This window comes from Chamaea fasciata, unplaced genomic scaffold (assembly GCF_029207755.1).
Source record: "Chamaea fasciata isolate MVZ Bird 193981 ecotype frontalis unplaced genomic scaffold, bChaFas1.0.hap1 SCAF_2, whole genome shotgun sequence".
NCBI lineage: Eukaryota > Metazoa > Chordata > Aves > Passeriformes > Sylviidae > Chamaea > Chamaea fasciata.
In genome coordinates this window covers 43196532-43215050 of record NW_027094087.1, presented here as the reverse complement: position 1 = coordinate 43215050, position 18519 = coordinate 43196532, and the positions used below count along the sequence as shown (strand labels likewise).

The window sequence follows — 18519 nt, the reverse complement described above, 5'->3', positions numbered from 1 at the left end:
TTTCAGCTGCGATTAAGGAATCTGTCAGGCATTTCAATAAAGAGGAAGAGTTTTTTTGCTTTCTTTAAAAGAGTGAAAATATCCTCATAGAAGGAGCGTGTGCATGTATATGTACATGTATTTGGGTGTTTAGTTTTATCAGTGATAGGTGACACTTTTCTGAAACACTAGGCTGTCAGGAATGTCAGGTGAGATGAAGTATATCCAAAGAATATCTTAAAGTAGGGAGGAAACTAGACATGAGACAGAGCTCTGGGTGATGTGCTCAACAGCTTTTCTTAGCTTGAGGTGGTCTTGTAAATCTTGGTTAGTGTTCTAGGTTACTTTATTTTGGGTGTATTACAGCTGGTATCAATGATACATTTTAGGAAGAGCTAGGTAGTAATACCTTGCCTGCAAACTTTCCTCTTGGCAGAGCTAGAAGAACAGACTCGAAGAGCTCTAGAACTGGATCAAGAACGGAAGCGTGCAAAAGAGGAAGCAGAACGCCTGGAAAAAGAGCGTCGAGCAGCTGAAGTAGCCAAAGCTGCTCTAGCCAAGCAGGCAGCTGATCAAATGAAGAACCAGGAGCAGCTAGTAAGAAACTTCATTTTTTTTTTCCCCCTCAAAATAGGGTTAAAATCGGAAAACACAGTTGAAAATTTGGCCTTCACTCTTGTTTATGTCAAATGAAGAAGTACATTGAAACACAAAAGTACTTGAGATACTGTTACAGAGTGTTGTGGGAACTGTTTTAGAAAACTGCATTAGACTTGCCACTACTTTGCAAGACAAAAATAAAACTCTGGATCTGTGGGAGCTTAAAAGATGACCACCACCTTTCAGACTGACAACGCTCATTACATTCTCTTTCTAATAGTCTCAAGCTTATCCAGCTGAGAATAAGAGTAGCTTCCTTCTGCAGCCCGCTGGGAAGCCTGTTCTCTGAGGCAGGTCTGTTCTCAAGCTTGGTAGTGGTGGCGGGGAGTTGGTGACACTGGGGTTCATTGGGGTATTTTTATTGCTTTTCCTCTCCTGTTGCCAGTGTTAGAAGTAGTCTAAAACAAAATGTGAGAAGACGCTGCAAATTCAAGATTTGTGCATAATAATCAAGAAAGGCATGAAAATAGAAGAAATGATTTCTCAACTATAAATGAACTTTAGATCTTCTGTAAATTTAGCACATAATTCTGATGGCAAGATTTAGCTTAGTAGTACTGAGATTATGATCCAGAATCATAATCTTAATGGTGGGATCATTAAAGTTGTGTTAGATTGAAACAACCTGAAATGCTAGTTTGTAATGACAGCTTGCTGTTTCCCAGCAAGCTTTGGAAGTGCAGGAGAAATTTTTTTTTTTCTGGACTTATTTCTGTTAGGGAAGAGTACTCTGATTCATTCCCTCTGTCATGTATGCTTAAAATTTCTATTTTTCACAGGGAAGTGATGGATGGTAACTAACTCTTTTCAAGGCCTATCTTAACAAAGGCTCTGCTTTCTTCCTACTGCAAAGCCAGACTGATACCAAATTAAAACTTCTACTTGGTTCTTTTGTTTGTTTCAGGCAGCAGAAATTGCTGAATTCACAGCCAAGATTGCACTTCTAGAGGAGGCCAAGAAAAAGAAAGAAGAGGAAGCTTCAGAGTGGCAGCACAAAGTAATGAGCCCATGCTGTGTGAAGTCAGGACTTCAAAGAAAATAAGGGAAATGAGTGTGGAAATCTCACTAGAAGTCCATGGGGTCAAATCTCTTTCCCTTAGGTGTCAGAAAAGTCTTTTTTGAAGGTTTTTGTCCTCCAGTCTACTGAAGCCAGCCTATGCTTCTGTTTAACTGATTTCTTGATATTACATAGCCATGAAGGGGGGGAAATTGTCATTGCAAAGGTATAGTCAAAGATTAGAAATGGCTTCCTTTTGTGTGATTATGAAATAGATTGTGTTAGAGAGAAAACACCTCAGGAGGGAGGTGTATAAACTCATGAGATTTGATGGAAAGATGAACCAAAACAGTTAGCAAAGGCATGTGAAATGCAACTGGGCAAAAATTTTAAAGCAAAATAGTATTTCTTCATAAAATCTATAATTAGCTATGGACTGTGAATAGTTACTGTACATGGGTTCCAAGAAGGTTTGAACAAATTTTCAGAAGGTCTGGTTAAGTATGAAATTTGAAGACATCACCTTTGATCTAGGTGATGAGCCTTGAATTTCAGGAGGCAAGGAAAGTTAGAAAACAATCAGTATGATTTCCCTGTTCTTTCACTCTTCTCTTGCCTACTGCTGGAAATAGCTGGACCCTAGTACAGCATATTTTGAGCCATATCTGGTTTTTACTCTTTATCTCTATTTGACAGTTTGCAGTGCATCAGCTAGTCATGTCAGTTATAAAGAACAGTTTCATGTGTCTGAGAACATCTCAAATATTTATTTTTATTTTTCTGACTCTGGATAAATCATTTAAAAATATGCTAAGTACTGTTTGCTGTATTTAGGCTTTTGCAGCCCAAGAGGACTTGGAAAAGACCAAAGAAGAACTGAAATCTGTGATGTCTGCTCCTCCTCCACCTCCACCCCCACCAGTTATTCCTCCAACAGAGAATGAACACGATGAACATGATGAGAACAATGCTGAAGCCAGTGCAGAACTGTCTTCTGATGGTGTCATGAATCACAGGAGTGAGGAAGAACGGGTAACAGAAACACAGAAAAATGAACGTGTTAAGAAACAACTCCAGGTAATGAAGATTCATAGTTGTATCAACACAATTCAGGCTTTGGGTTTTCATCCTTCTTTTGTAAGAAATTTCACTGATGTTATGGTCTGCCAAGGAAACAGCTTCTTTATCATTTATTAGGTTTATTACCAGTTTACCAGCCAGTATTGTTCATAGTGTTGTAGAAGTGGAATATATAGAAAGATTGAATGTAAGATTGTGCTATATAGCTTAAAAATATAAGTATGCTATTGCATTGGCCAGCAAACATTTCTAATAATTATATAATTTCCAGAACTCTGCATGTTAAATCATTATGCTTTCCTTTTTCAATACCAAAACTCATTAAGTGGTATGAACAGACGCTTGCCTGGTACCATTTATGTTTGTTTGTAGTCATGTAAATGCAAAAACTCAAATTATACCCATTTTGGATTACTCCTATTTCCCTGAAACTGAGCAATTCCTCCCAGGCTAAGTCTTACCTCTGGAAGCATAATAATCTGTGGTAAAAGTTGGTAGCCCTTTTCCTGGTTTTCCAAATGTTTATTTGGGAAGAAAACAGAAGAAAAGGAAAGCTGTTACTTTGTCGGCAGCATTGTCGTAATAGTGTGTATGTGTAGTATTCTTGCTTGGTAAATCACTCACCTGATCTGGGAGATAAATCTTTAGTTAAAGAAAAATTGAAAAATAAGGTGGTTTTCCTGCTTTGTCCTGCTGGTCCCTTTCTTCTTGGATTTTATGGTGTGTCGGGCTTTTTTTTTCTTTTGTATAGTTTGATGCTTACACTCTTGTAAGGAAAGAATCCTATCCTCTCCTTATCTTTCCTTCTACATTCCTTTGGATAGACCTCACAACTTGAGTTACTGAGGAGCACAAGCATTCAAGAAATTCTTATCCAGATTGCAGAATAGTTGTTATCAGAAACTCCAGAACTGTTGTAGGATTAGTCAAAGCACTTAAATTCAAATATTTTATTCAACAGGCTTTAAGTTCAGAGTTGGCTCAAGCCAGAGATGAAACCAAGAAAACACAAAATGATGTCCTTCATGCTGAGAATGTTAAAGCAGGCCGCGATAAGTACAAGACTCTCCGGCAAATCCGACAAGGCAATACAAAGCAGCGTATTGATGAGTTTGAAGCAATGTGAGAGCTGGTATTTTGCATATATGTTCCTCGTAAAGCTGAACCACCAACAGAGAAAAAAGCAGGCCTTTGCAGATTTGATGGATTGCACCCCACTTTGCCAAAGCACTTAATACCAGGTTGACTACAATGACTAGAAGACAAATTTAGGGGAAGCTATTCAACAGTAAGGCAGTCTGTTAACCCTAGGTTTTGGGTGGAGGGAGGGTGTGGAGGTTAATAGTAGGTTTTCCCCCATTATGTTTTCAATTGCATTGTTTGGGTTTCCCCCCCCTTTGGAAACAGATGTGAAGTAAATAATGACTGACAAGTGTATATATTGCTGAAACATTTAGAAAAAAGAATGGAACTGTACCTAGGTACAGAATAGGTACTATTTCAGTATGAAATTTGAAATTAGTTTTCAATGTAGCTACTCCATTAAGAGTTTGATATTGCTCACTTTCAGTTTTGGTTGTTTTTTTCTTGTTTTGTTTAGGGGAGGGGGTTGTGTTTGTTTTTTTGTTGGGTTTTTTTTTGTGTGTGTGTGGGTTTTTTTTGTTTTTTTTTTTTGTTTTTTTTTTTTTTTTGGTGTTTTGGGGTTTTTTTTGTTTGTTTTTTTTTGTTTGTTTGGGTTTTTTTTCTCCCAAGTGAAATTCTTTGGTGTTTCATGTCCTGTCATCATTGATGGTTTTCTTTGCCTACCTGTTCACAAAGGTCTGGATGGCAGGTGGTAGTTCCAGGAATTTTTTTTAAATGGAACACTACCTGTGGGCAGCACATGGCTGCTGATAGGCTTGAGTAAGTATTGCTTTTCCTAGCTGATTCTTCTAGATGTGCAAAATGTTCCAATGCGGCAAAGAGGGAAAAAAAAATAAAGGTTAATGTGCTATTTGTTTGTAATTATTTTATTTGCAGTAGGGAGACCTGGACCTTTCTGGCAAGGGAGCATATGAAAACATCAGTCCCAGGGAGGGGACAGTATCCTACCTCACTACTATGTACATGATGACTGGTCCTTCAAACACCAGGAAAAAAACTGTTTAAATACTGATGTCACTACAGAGTAACATCAAATATTGCTAGGAGCTCTTACTCCTAGGATTTTATTTTACTTTATGATGGATTTATAGTGCTAAATACTGTCTAACTGCCTTCTGTTGAGTTTAAATTGTAAAAGCATCTGGTGTGTTTTAAAGCTGTAACCTGTCACTGGTATACTATATTCTGGGAGGGGTGTAGAATGTGTGTATCAGTCAGTTTGGGTTTCAGATACAAAATGAAACTTCCCAGAATTGGAGTTAAAATGTTTGTAGCTTCAGTTTTCAATGAAGCTAGTATTGTAATTGTCCTATTTGATGTCAGATTTAGTCCTTTCCCTCTTGAAAAGGAAACCTGCTCTTTTGATAAATTTGCTTAGAAATTGAACTTTAGTAATAACTTTACAGTTAATGTGGACTTCAGTTACTCCCTATGTTAGAGTACCCTAGTAAGTATCCACAGTGAAAGAACCTAGGTTTCTCTGAGGATGGTTCAGCTTTTTTTTCTGTTTGATATTATGCACTCATAAATTTACACTTAACTATTAAAATTTGCCATTTTATTAAACATTTTTTTTCATGCACAATAGGTCTAAATTTCTTATGAACAGTCTGACTAAGTTTGTTTTTTTATTTTGTGGAGTAGAAGTTTGGCTATGTGGGGTGACATCATGAAAATTAAATAAAGATGCATTAATATATTTTTGGTTTGTGGGGCTAAACATATCTGCTTGACCTCGAAGACTGATGTGCAGATGTGCTGTGCAGATGCTTCAAAATGCTGCTTGGTGGAAGTTGGTGTTTCAACTTGCAGTGCATTGTAAGAACAGTTTTTGTTTCACAAGCTTCATACACCGAAGCTTAAGCAAATTTCTGAAGTATTTGAACAGTTTGCCATGGCAGGTGAAATACTGTGCTTCCAGTGAGTTTTCATTTTCCCTGAAAATTATGCACTAACACTGATCCATCAGTTTCAGTGTTGGGAAAAAACACCAGTACAGATTGTTGTTCATAAATCTACAACATGTAGAGTAGGGCTAAATGGATTAGATCCATTTATAAAGCTGTGTGATTTTTTTTTTTTTTTTAATTCAAACAACCAGGAGCAACCATTTGTAATACAGGTTTTCACAATGAACAAAGTGGTAATAGCTGCTGTCACCAGCAGTTGGGAACACTTACTGGTGCAGAAATACTAAGAATACATCTAATGATAACTTGGTGAAGTAATTTTCCACATGCTTTTTCCTTTAGCATCATGTTTTGTGTTGTACAATTAAGCTACAATTACATCTACTATTTTGGATAACATTCATTGGTTAACAATAAAGAGATACAGTTAATTTCTCTGAGGTCCATTGTTGTTATTTAATGCCCTTTTTTTCTGATAGCTTTACTGAGCACACTCCAATAGCTTCTCTTTCCATAGCAGTGTAGAAATTTTGATCATCTTTTTGTTTCACACTCTGGTCAGAATGAAATAAAATCAAATTATATTCCTAGAGAATGGTATTTTGCTTAAGAAATTACCACATACAGTTAGGAGGAAGCACTGGTGTTTGTCGATTCAAAACAGGATGTGAATCATCACAGCAAATTTGCTCCCTTGAGAACAGAGGGTAATTTAGCCATATAAGAGCTCTGGGTAATGTAAGAACTTTCAATCACTGCCTACATATTGCTTAGCCCCAGGTTAAGTGAAATTTAGTTTAATGGGTCAATATCTTAATTATTGTGAAACCTTGATCTGGTGGTTTTTGTTTTTTTTTTTTAAATACTGCACCTTATAGTGAACAGTGGTGTCCAAACACATGCATGGCCATGTGTTTTAAACAATGGCAAGTTAGTGGGCTTTTTCATTTCTCTAACACACTTGAAAAGGACAGGAACCGTCCCATGTAAATAGGCATACAAATAACCTGCTAAAATGTTTTCACATAAATTAGACCTCTTCTCAGGTGCCATTCCATTCTCTCTTGAATTTGTTTGGCCCTGCACTCAGTACAAGCACATGACCCTTTCTGTTGCTCCGTAGGGCAGAATTGCCATGAGGAATTAAAACTTGGTATTTGTAAACGTGCATATTTCTAGTTTAAAACTTCCCTCTTGTTGGAGCCTCTCCTGCTGAAGCCTTAGCTCTGAGGTTTCTCACTTGTTAGAGAGCTTCTGTATAGGTATGTAGCTTCCCAATATTGTGCTTGAAAGGGGGAGGTAAGTGCTTTGAAAGACTATTTTTTCAAAAATATGCCCTTGAGGTAGATAGAAAAAGATGCCAAATAGTGCCACTATTTACAGACTATTATAGTCAAACAGAATGCCTTGTTATGCAAGAAGGTATTCTGTCGTCTTGAAGTAGTCCATTCTACAGATCAAAACCTACATTTTCTGTAACTTGTACCAGTTTGGAAAGCATTATTGTGCTTTTGCTTTTTTTCTTAAAACACATTCTCTAGGGTTTTTCAAATCACCTGCTTTGAGCACCTCTGAGGAAAAAAAAAGGAGATTTGTTCTAAATGAGGTATTTCAAACTTCTGAAGAAAAAAGTACCACAAATATTTTCTCTAAATTTTTAAAGAAAATATAGAGATTAAAATAATTAAAACCTTTTGCTTTTGAAGAGGAACTTTATGCAAGCGTTTTCCCTGTCTGTTTAAAAAAGTTGTTCTGCCCAAGATGTCGGATTTTAACAAAGACGATGTATCCAAGTGGGCTGAGGTAGTTGATCCTGGTGTTTGTAAATGAACTTGGAGTAAAAATAGCAACATAAAATTGAAAGCTTCCTTACAAAAGAGCAAAGTTCACTTATTAATAGAAGTTGTCTCATACACATAATTTAATTCATCTTAGCTGGGAGATGTTTCTGGAAAATGTAATATGTGTCAATGTATCAGCATACAAACAGTGGTGATTTCTTTGACTCCCTTGGGGCATATTCTGCTGTTTGTGCTTGTAGGCGGAGAGTACCTGCTTCCCAGTGGGAATGCTGTGCTGCCTGGGTGGCTGAGGAGATGCTTCTGGCTGGGCACCTGCCAAGAGCCGTGTCCCACTGCTCCCCTCCCGAGCAGCACAGTCCAGTGCCTTTCCTCCCCACAAAATTGGTCTGCAGGCAGGGGAGTTCTGCCTGGCTGCTCCTTTACCCAGTTTGGGAAGCCAGTCAGCAGCAAGGGGCAACTTAAAGCTGAAGGGCTGGTGTGATGGTAGAGGGCTCAAAGAGGGGAGAAAGCCCCAAATGCAAATGTGCACCAGATTCCCCTACTGGTTCATTTATTTACTTGTGTGCAGGACTCCTTTTCAGTGTAGTCCTGTGGCAGGTATGTGACCAATAATCTGTTTAGCAAATTTAGCAGCCAATTTTCTGGAGCAAGTTGCACTTTTCACTGAGCTGAGTCTAGATCCATAGGCATAGGCCAGTTGCCTGATTTTGTTTTGATTCATGGAGTTTGTCACTTGTGTTCGCTTTACTGTCTGAGTTGATAAGCTGCCACTTTGGAGTGCTATTAAAGAAGCTTTGCTTTGCTTTTTTTTGTTTTATTCCTTCCACCCAAGAGATTGCTGCCATATCAAATGTATATGTTTTGTTCAATGTGAATGAAATGGGCTCACCAAGCTATCGAATTTCTTCAGAAGGGACCACAATACTTGCAGCAGTGCCTCAGGAAGAGACGGATTATGCCCACATAGCTCATAGTTTAGGGATGACAAGGAGGAAACAGAGCATTTTGAATTGCTGATATTCCATGAGGTGTTTGTATTGGCTTTTGTACATAATATGTGAAGAGTGTTTCTGTTTACAGCAGTAGGCTTTAGGCAGCAGAAGAAATGAGGGGAGATGGAAATGCACATCAAAGGAGGCGGCCTGGTTGGTGCAAATGTTCCTAATGCACATGTGCATGAGAGTTAATGTTTCCTGTGCTCTGGGTAAGTGGATCAGGTGAAAAGAGATCAAGCTCAGAGGTAGGACAATTGCATTGCTCTTTGTGCTTATTTGTTTTTGGGGTTTTGTTTGTTTGTTTGCTTTTAAGCTACCTTATTTACAGAGGAGGAGTTGCCATTATTTGAAGGCTTTTAGAAAGCCTGCTGCCCAGCACTAAAAGGTCTTGAAGTTCTTAAGGCCATGTGCTCCCAGCCTGGCCTCTGTGTTATAACTTCCTCTAGAGTGTGGTAATTCTGCCCCGGCACATTTCTGTAGGGCCAGGAGCCGTGCACATGCAGGGTCCTGCTGCCCCACTGCTTGTTCCAGTAACACGAAACCCGTGTGCCCCAGTGAAACGGTAATCGCTCCACAACCCTGCGGCTGCCTGCCCTGGGCTCAGCGGGATCTTGTATCCGCAGCTCTCTGCAGCCTCAGCTTTCACACCTCTTATTCACCCTCCATTTCTTCTTTAAACTTGATACAGTATTTAACTTCTTAATCTGTGGCTTCAGTAACATTCTGCTAAACTGAGCTTTCCCAGAATGGTTGACATCTGTGTCAAATGCTTTCTTAAAATATATCAACGAGCCACACTTTTATTCAAATAGCACTTCTGATTAATTAATAATCTCTGTGAATATGGTAATTGCAGTTGTGTTGCCAGAAAGAGATTAATTTGCATTGAGACCGAGGCTCAAAACTTTTCTGCCAAGTGCATTTCAGTCTTCAGCAAAGTTGAGAAATAACATCCAGAATGCACAGATGAGTCGATCCTGCTGCTGCCTTTATTGCTGGGGACAAGTTCATTTACGTCCAAGTGAGCAGGTTCAGCGTCTGAGATTCAGGCAACCTTGTTCACACATCAGAGAAATTTCTAAAAATTATAAGAAATCTTCACACCGTTAATCAGCACTCCACTGTTTGTTTCATGTCCTTGATAGTGTTTCTTCAGTTTAATTCACCTTTTGAATTCTTGGATCTCTTCTCTTGTGAGCGGTGTTTTGAGCATCTGTCTTGCTGCTCAGTCCCAGTTCTACTTTTCCATACCATTTGGAAGCACAGCTCTTTCTTCTTTTGCACTTGGGACCTTAGTATTGTTTTCAGCAAAGCCAGTGAACTCATCATCTTCAAATTTAGAACTATTACTGCTGCTTCTCCAAATAGTCTTTGGATTAAGTTTGGGTGCATGTTCTCTTTTCAGACCTGCAATGGCATATGCCACCTTATAGCATAAATAATTGAGTTTGACTAGTTAATAATTGCTGGTAGCTTTCTGGAGAAAATGTCAGAAAACAAATATGTTAATGTAGAATCTGAATCACAGTGTTTATCCCCATGAGGTTCAGCTTTGAGCCTGCTCACGTGCACAAAGGGAGCATGTGGGGGAGAGAGAAATTCTGTGCTTTCACTGTGTAGCTCATCTGGCTGTCTGGACTAGGCAGGAGAAAGCACTGGAGCAGGATGGTTATTCCTGCTTGAACAGCAGAGCTTTGCTTTTCTGCATAATAGGTGTCCCGCATGTAAAAATAAAAATAATAATAAAAAAAAGCAGCCATGAAATAGTTGGCTTTTCCTGTGGGGTCCTAAATAAAGATTTATTTATTGTTATATTCCTGTCTGGCTTGAACCTTCTCTGCAGGTCACTTGTAAAAGCTGAACTCCTCTATAGCATAAGCACAGATACCTGAGAGCAGGAGTCAGGTATCCCATGGTTCTTCAGCCTGTCCTGTCTGTAAAAAACAGTGGCAGGTGTGGGGGGAAAATACCTGTCTCTGTTCATTTTAATAGAGAGCCATAAAAATAAATTCTGGAATTCTGCTTCTTTCTAGCAGTAGCCTTTCTTCTGTATTGTTTGGGATGGCCCTTTCATATGTGCTTCTCCCAGTCTTCTCTGTACTTGTTCTTACATCTCGCTTCTCCTTGCTGCTTTACTGCTTGGTTTGGGCTTGTCTTTGTTTTTTGGTGTTTTTTTTTTTTTTTCTTTTCTTGCTAATGTGTCATGCCTTTTATTTCATCTGAAGAACAGATTTCAGTTGACATTACTGAGCGCTTCAGTGCAATTAAATAACTTTGTTACAATATGAGAATGCAAATTAAGACAGGGAAGGAAGATGTTGCATAATTATTAGTTTAAAAACATTGTGAGGGTAAGTTTAAGCCTGAAGTCCTACCAAAAAAATGTGTTGCACTTAGCTGACTAATTAGACCTTAGACTCAAGGTGAAAAACGGAGGCAGACAGGGATGGCAAGGTGGACTTCTCAAACTAAATTCATGATAAAAAAGTACTTTGGTAAAACTCACATGGCTTTTTTTTTTTATTTGCACTTGCTGGATTATTTTGAGAGCACTGGAGAGGAAAATATTGAATCATTCTTCAGTCATATGTCCCTTAATTACTTCTGTTGTGGCTTATTTCACCAATTTAAGAGTAAAAATGCTTTCTTTCCTCTCCAGCAATTTTGTAAAATTATGTTTTGCCTATGACACTGAAATTATCTTTGCAATCTACAGCTTAATGGAAGGAGCTGTTTTCTGAGAGAAAGGTATCATGACTTGTTTTGTGTTTAACTGAGCTTGATAATTTATATGAATGTATATATGTGCACATATATATTAAAAACATATAGATAGCATGGTTAAACTGGAGATTTCTAATACAGCATGTGGCATCAGGCCTTGTAATGGCTGTATTAAAGTGAAATGTACAAGTTGCTACTTACAGGAACTTTGATCTTGAATAGTTTTAAAAATGAGACTTTTAAAAACTGTATTTAAGATACCATTAAAAAAACATCACAGCAGGCAGAGTGAATATGGTTCAGTTTTGTTGTTGATTTCAAAATCAAATGTACTTATCTGCATGTTTGATTTTAGCCACCTGTGAAAGCCAGCTGTTCCTGGGGACCTCTTAGTACCAGGAAACATTTCACTGGTTTCAGTGGTGCCCTCCCAGCCTACAGTTTCACTCACTGACAGAAACCTGTTTCTTTACCCCACCCATGTCCAGGAATTGCTGTCAGACTTTTAAAACACCGGTGTTAACCACATGCTTTATTTGCTTATGGTCAAGCCCTGGAAGTTCTTGCTGACTTTCTGTGCCAGAAAATTGTCTGTGAGGGGAACAGGCTGTGGTATAGAATTTTGAAGTTCCTACATGTTACATGCTGTACCTGCATTCAAAAATGGGGAAAAAAAAAAAAAGCTACTGAAGGCTTCTTTCTTTTTAATAGCTGCTAATTCCCTATGCTTATTAATGTCAAAGAGAATCTGGTTATTTGCTGGTTTTCCTGATTAATTTTGAAGAGTATTATGATATATTGGTACTTACAGAGATGTTCACAACAAAGAAAGGTTCACATAAGAAGGTTGAATATAAAATACTGGTTATTCTTTGCCTAGTCATAGGAAGTCATTCTCCAAAAGGAAGGCAATATTCAAGCCACTTCAACATTTTTTTTTTGTAAAACTCAACATGGAAAATATATATTTTTGAAATGTGTTTGCGCTCAAGTAAGTTTTGACTCATTGTAAAGATTTCCACCAGAGAACTTTAAACGTTAGGAGAGAAATGAATTTGAGAGAGATTCTTTTTGCTGTCCTCACCTTTTACTCCAAAAGGCTCATGCAAAGGAACAAACGGAATAAACTGAATGCTAGAGCTTACGCAGCAAGCAGCACATGTACTGTGCTAAAAGGAAAATATGTCTGAAATCAAATGGGCTGTGATTGAATGTTCTACAAATAAGTCCTGTATTTGGTGTATTTGTGCACAAGGCATTTTATTTCAGCCATCTTTGGGAGTAGTTGTAACACAATCTGTGTTGCACCCACATGTGGTTTGTATTACCTGGAAGAGGGGATTGGTCCTTTAAAACTACTGCCTGGGTGAATTTTCAGTTAGGTTCTTTGTAATGCTAAAATTTGATACCAAAACTGGACTGCTATGTGGAAAAAATTGGCATAGAAGAGTATGTAGACAGTTGGACCTGCTCTTGAAGCTGAAAGTCTGTGAAGATGGGTTCTGGGTGCCCCTGGGTGCCTTGGCCACAAGAATTGTGTGTTTCTGAAATCACTGTGTTTCTGGTGCTCCCTTGTTCTGCTGACACCTTAGGAAAAAAGCTCAGTTGGAAATTAAATATGCAATAGCTACAGGAAGTGAAGTATGGCTCATGATATTGCTGCATATTTCTATTGTTGAGTATCCTTTTGCTAAATCTATTTGATCTTCTCTGTCTTTCTGTGCAGGTTACAAAAGTACGATCTCTTGCAACCCTTAGGATAGGAGCAAGGTAAAGATCTGCAGAAGACCTGGGGTCTGCCAAGGCCTGCTATTGCACTTCTGTAAATCTGGACAGTGTACAGTGCTTTAAATTAGGTGCCTGGTCTGTGAAGAGTTTTGGAAGGACCAGGAAGTGCTGGTTACAACATTTCATTAGTGTTTGATTCTGTCATGGTCTCTAAATCTTTCCTTTGTGGTCTTTTTCCAAGGAGAAAATTAGCTATTTGAAGTATTTAAGCTATTGTTCTTTCCAGGAAAACAGGAAATAATACTAATGTGTTAATCTTTAACTTGTAATGGGATGTGCTAGAGTAATGTGACCCTCCAAAGTGCTTGGGGCGTCCTGTAGGCTTTGTCCACAAGTGATGTAGTGTGGGAAGCCTGACTTATATCCAGCCTGGGTAAAGTGAAATAACAGTAGATACTTTCCAAGTTTTATTGGTTTTCTACACAATTTCTAATAGCCTTGATGATACCTGAACAGTGTCAGATAATTTTCTAATGTAAAAATCCCAGTTTAATATGTCTGTACATACATTCCCAGTGTAAGCACCCGTTGCTCCTTGCCTTTTTGTATGCTGTCAGGATGTGCATACTGTGTATACGTAACTGCTGGACTGTGCACCCTGCACAAAAGCCTGAATAAATGGGTTTTAACATTCATCCAAAGAATCACTATTCATTTGATGATCAGTGGTACTAGTGGGTTTTCTTTCACTTCTCTGAGTTTTAATTCATTTTATAGCACCAATCCAAAGTGGAGTTTCCAGGTAAATAACTTGTGCTGTGACCAGGTAAGCCAATGAGAAGCTTTATTTACAAAAAATGGGTTACTCTTGAAGGAAAAGACAGCTGATAATTAAAGAAGCTGTTAACTGAGTAGACACCCAAATTATCCTCAAATCCCGCTAGCACCTCCTGGGAATATACCAAACCTTGGTATATTTCTCAGAGTGAACTTTGTGTTCCTTGCAGTGCCTTCTTGCACAATGGCTTCCTGCACTGGGAACTGTGCCAGTAGATCCATCAGAGGACTTGGTCTGGAGCAGCAGCTGCCAAAGCCTCTGGCATGTGCCCAAAATCATTGGGTGATAACCACCCAAGGAGGAAGCTGCCCCGGGGCCCTGCAAGCACCCCACAGACCTGGGACCTGCCTTGGTGCTGCTGCTGTGCCTCCTGTAGGCACCACTTCTGGCAGCAGCCCTCCAGCTTGGCTGAGTGTCCTAGACCCTCCATCCTGGCAGGGTTTGGAGCCACATCCCCCACACCTCAGGACTGCAGGTGGGGAGGGTGGGCAGTGGGTCATGGCCAGGCTCCTGCTGAAGCCCTTGCAGAGACAGGGGCTGTCGAGAAGGAAGCCTCCCCTGCCTCTGATTGGCATACCTGCACACCACCAGCTGAAGCAAGACCCTGGCTCAGCCCTTAGAAGACAAGGTTTGGGTTTAGGATGCTAAGAGGAACATAAAATCCAAAGCTGTGGACTTTCAGGGTCTGATTTGCACACATGGGCCAGCACTGGGGTCTTGGGACTGGCTTGCTCAGCACTTGAGTGATTATTTGAAATTGTTTCTGCAGCTTCCCTCTCCCTGCATGACCCATGTGGGGGCTTGGAGATGTTCCTGGTGCTCAGGAGACCAAGGCACAGTGGCCTCCATGAGTTTTATGTCTAGCAGGTGTTTCTGCAATATCTGCTGCTTGGAGTGGCCCTCTTTGGGACTGCTTGCTTCAGGTACCAACAGTTAAAGGTTGTAAGACCCTTTTGTGCAAATTTATCTTCAGTGCCACCACAAAATGTTCCCGAGGGTTTTGTCTAGTGCTGCCTAGGATGCTTTTTATCTTCTCTAGTCTGTGTTGAAGTTCTCTAGTGGATGTCCTGCAGAGGGGGAATTGGGCCAGATGAAGTGTACTAGCAGCCAAGTTTAAAAACAAACGAAATAGAGGTTCTGATATAATGAAAGCTTTGGGCTCCCTCTCACTGTTGATTGTAGCGTTGCTCACCTGGCCTGGTCTGGCTCTGACAGGTCGGATTGGCAGCTCATTAGCTGGAACATGCAGGTTCCACCTGCTGCTAGTAATCAGCAGGAGCTGGTCTGGGAAGGGGTGGCAGCTCTCCCCTGGCAGCTGCTGGAGGACCCAGCCTGGGAACTAGGCTTGCTCTGCTGCAGCAGCCGCTTTGGAGGAACCTAAATGGTCGGAAATAGTCCCAGTCTCTGCCCTGCGGGGGGAGGGGAGGGGGGCGCGGTCCTGCCTCTGGTCGGGTGAAGCAGGTTTCTCATTCACCTCCGCGGCAGTCAGGATTCTACCCTGGTGAGGATGTTGTTGGAATTGCAGATTGGTATTTACCTGTAGGGAAAGATCTGAAATGTTGTAGCAGAGTTGTATGATGAAAAATGCCATCCTGCAGGGAAGGAGAGAGTGAATTCAATCGTGCCTGTGAATGTCTGGCATCAAAGAGCGGCGCCTCGTCTGTAAGGCAGGAAGCAACTTGATTACCACTTGAAACGGTGGTGTCCTTCTTGTTCCTCTCTCCTACAGGCTGTTTCCACACTTGATGGCTGGCCAGCAGCTTTGCTTCTCCTTGCAGTTCATCCTGGGTCTTTCCTCTAAATTCACCAGTGGTCTTTGCATCTGTGGCTGCAGCAGGGTGTGGATTTGGAAGAAGCTGGGCTGCAGGTGGCCCTGGCCAGCTGGGCAGGCAGTCACTGGGGTGCAGACACCCCGAGTCTCGCAGCTCAGCCACCTCACTGCCCTGACTGCAGAGGGCAATGCTGTAAACCTGCAGCCGTTTGGGGATCTCTTCCCAGTTTTTTGTGATGGTCTGACTGAAGCTCTGCTGCTGCTTGGCTTTCCATAGCGCAATGTTTTGATATGCACTGATGAGTTAGTGAGTGGAAGCCTGCCAGCACTTGCTGGCCCTCAGCTGGGGGTGGGTATTCCATTAAATTAGTTTTAAATTTTAAAAGTTGGGGTGAACAAGTTAACTTTGATTTTAAGTCTGATCCAGGTTTAGAATAGGATAGCAGCCCCATTTCCTGGTGGCACATGGCACACTAACACTTTCCATTTTTATCATGCTGACGTTTTCCTTTTTCCGAAATAATTCTATAGATGTAGCCCATGCCAACCATGAACAGCTTTGCTGCATCCTGTGTACGCAGAGTTTCAGCATTAATTAAATCACTTTGTCGCGGAGGAACCAAGGGAAGCTCATTTAATCAGGTATTAAATAAGCAAACAAACAAACACACATAGCATCATCCCTCTCTGCAGTTCCTGAAACATCTGCCTCTCCTAACCATTGTGACCAGGATGAGACCAGGGCAGAACACTGGGGGCAGGTCAGTACTGAGGATCACCGTGGTCTGCACCTCCCAAAAACCCCAAAATGTTTAACTGGGTTTGAGCCCCAGCAGCTCTGTGGTTATAGGCACTCTGTAAACATGTGACTCATGCCAAAGTCCCCAACAACTGCTGGAGGTGGCTGCAGTGAGAGAGCAGGTAGCAAAACACTGCCTGAGACAGGGAGTCCTGTCACTGAGTTCAGTTCACTTTTTTTCCCCACCAGGGAAAATAGACTTTCTATTCCTGAAATTGGTAAAACATAAGTTAAAATCCAGGTTTGTGCATACCTGAGTTCTGTAGAGCTGGATGAAACCCAAAAATTCCTTCTCTCAGGCACCCTGGCCAGACCCTAATGCAATTTTCTCCCTTTCAGGCCAGTTCCTGAGGGTTGGAATGTTGGGTCACCCAAACCACCACTGCAGCTGTGGTTCCAGGGTGCAATTGGGGATCTCTGTAAGGTGATCTTGGCTGGTGTAAGGAACCTGCCTGGAGAACATTGCCAGCTCCTTATCCCCCACACTCCTCTTGCTTACACTTCACCCAGCTCATGTAAGTTAATAGCAGCGTTGAATTTCCATCATATCTACCTGCTGCTCTTGGCAGTTCAACTGGGAAAGAAAAAGCCTGACTGTTGCTATAGAGACCATCAGATGGAATGGCACCAGAACATGTTTTGCACCACTGGCACTGAGTGCTCACGTGTGCCCCAGCACCCCCCTCGTGGCCATGCTTGGAGTGAGACACCCCTGCTCCTCGAGCCACCCCTGTCCTGCCCTGCAGAACTGCAGGGAGGACTGATCTCCTGGGTCTCCTACTAGCTGGATTTATGCAGGTCTTCCTCAGTGTGAAGCTTTTCCCAAGCTCTCCTTGAACAGGCTTGTGGGTTGGACACGTCCCCAGGGATGGGTAGGGAAATGCAGGGCAGCAGCGCCTTCCTGGTGCCGGTTGTAGGACTGTGGGAGCCTGCTGGGGAGGCCGAGTGGAACAGGGTGTGTGACAAAGCTGGCAGGTGGAGGCAGCTTCAACCATTTTCAACACTTGTGCCGCTGGCTGTGCCACACCAGGTGTCCCAGGAATGGGTGCTGTAACAGGTCCTCTGCTGTGACACTGAGGAGCAGGATGATGGTGGTATTTAATGCATGTGCTCATAATGTGGCCAGTTCAGGCCAGCTTTTTTTTTACAGTTACAGCGAAGGGGGCAGTTCATGCACCAGGACACAAAATCTCTCCATGTCTTCAGCACAAAATGAGCTCAAAGATCCTGCGAGGCTGGAGGATGCTGCCCAGAGCAGCCCAAGGTGACACTTTGTCCTGCTTGGAAATGGTCTTGCAAGGAGCATCCCTTTGTGTTTGTACAGCAGCCTCCAGACAAGGTCATGCAGGTTGTCAAGTTCAGGTTTCAGCTCCAGGCTGAGTGACAGAGCCCTTTCATCTCCAGTGTCACAACACATCAGGGGCTGCTGTGATGCCTGTCAGGCTCGCTGGCATTTTGTTAAAGCTTTTGCAAGAGAAATTTCCAAACAGGTGACAGGGTCTCCAGGCCTGCCCTGCAGGTGATGTAGACAGATCTCATGGGATTTAGGGAATTGAGCTAATTGGGGAAACTTACAGTCCTTGTTCAGCCCAAGGGAGAAAACACCAGCAGCTTGATGTTTTGACAAAAAAAAAAAAAAAAAAAGGCTGTATTTGGCATTCTTGAAGCAATCTGAAAAACTGAAATCCAACCTGTGCCAGCAAATCACCTATAAGAAATTGGCTGGATTGATGCAGCCAGAGGTTTGTGGTCCATGCTTTAATGTCCAGGAGGAGGCTGGTGATGGGTGATGTCCCTCACGGCTCTGTCCTGGGACTGGTGCTCTTTAATCTTAACAGCACCCTCAGCAAGTCTGCATGTGGCACCATACTGGGTGGTGCAGCTGACATACCTGGAAGATAGGATAGGATGTCATCCCGAGGGAAGTTCAACAGGTCCAGGTGCAAGATGCTACACCTGGGTCAGCGCAACCCTGAAAATGAGAACTTACTGAAAGAAGGACTGTGGAGATCTGGGGTTTCTTGTGGATGAAAAGCTGGACACGAGTCAACAATGTGTGCTCATAGCCCAGAAAACCACTTGTATCCTGCTTG

General features: G+C 41.5%; 1 protein-coding gene across 3 annotated transcripts in view; it reads left to right on the top strand.

The window, feature by feature from the left end:
* Positions 1-13667, top strand: part of RDX (radixin) — a 44904-nt gene extending 31237 nt beyond the window's left edge. Inside the window, exons 11-15 of one of the 3 annotated variants that reach the window (XM_066175805.1) lie at positions 416-576; positions 1544-1636; positions 2471-2713; positions 3678-3838; positions 13017-13667. In XM_066175805.1, coding sequence (XP_066031902.1) covers positions 416-576; positions 1544-1636; positions 2471-2713; positions 3678-3838; positions 13017-13053 — 695 coding nt within the window. In that variant the 3' untranslated portion in view covers positions 13054-13667. Of the gene's footprint in view, positions 1-415; positions 577-1543; positions 1637-2470; positions 2714-3677; positions 3839-8651; positions 8680-13016 lie in introns of those variants that run through there. The other 2 variants (XM_066175807.1, XM_066175806.1) reach the window with 2 other exon arrangements.
* Positions 13668-18519: the final 4852 nt, after the last annotated feature.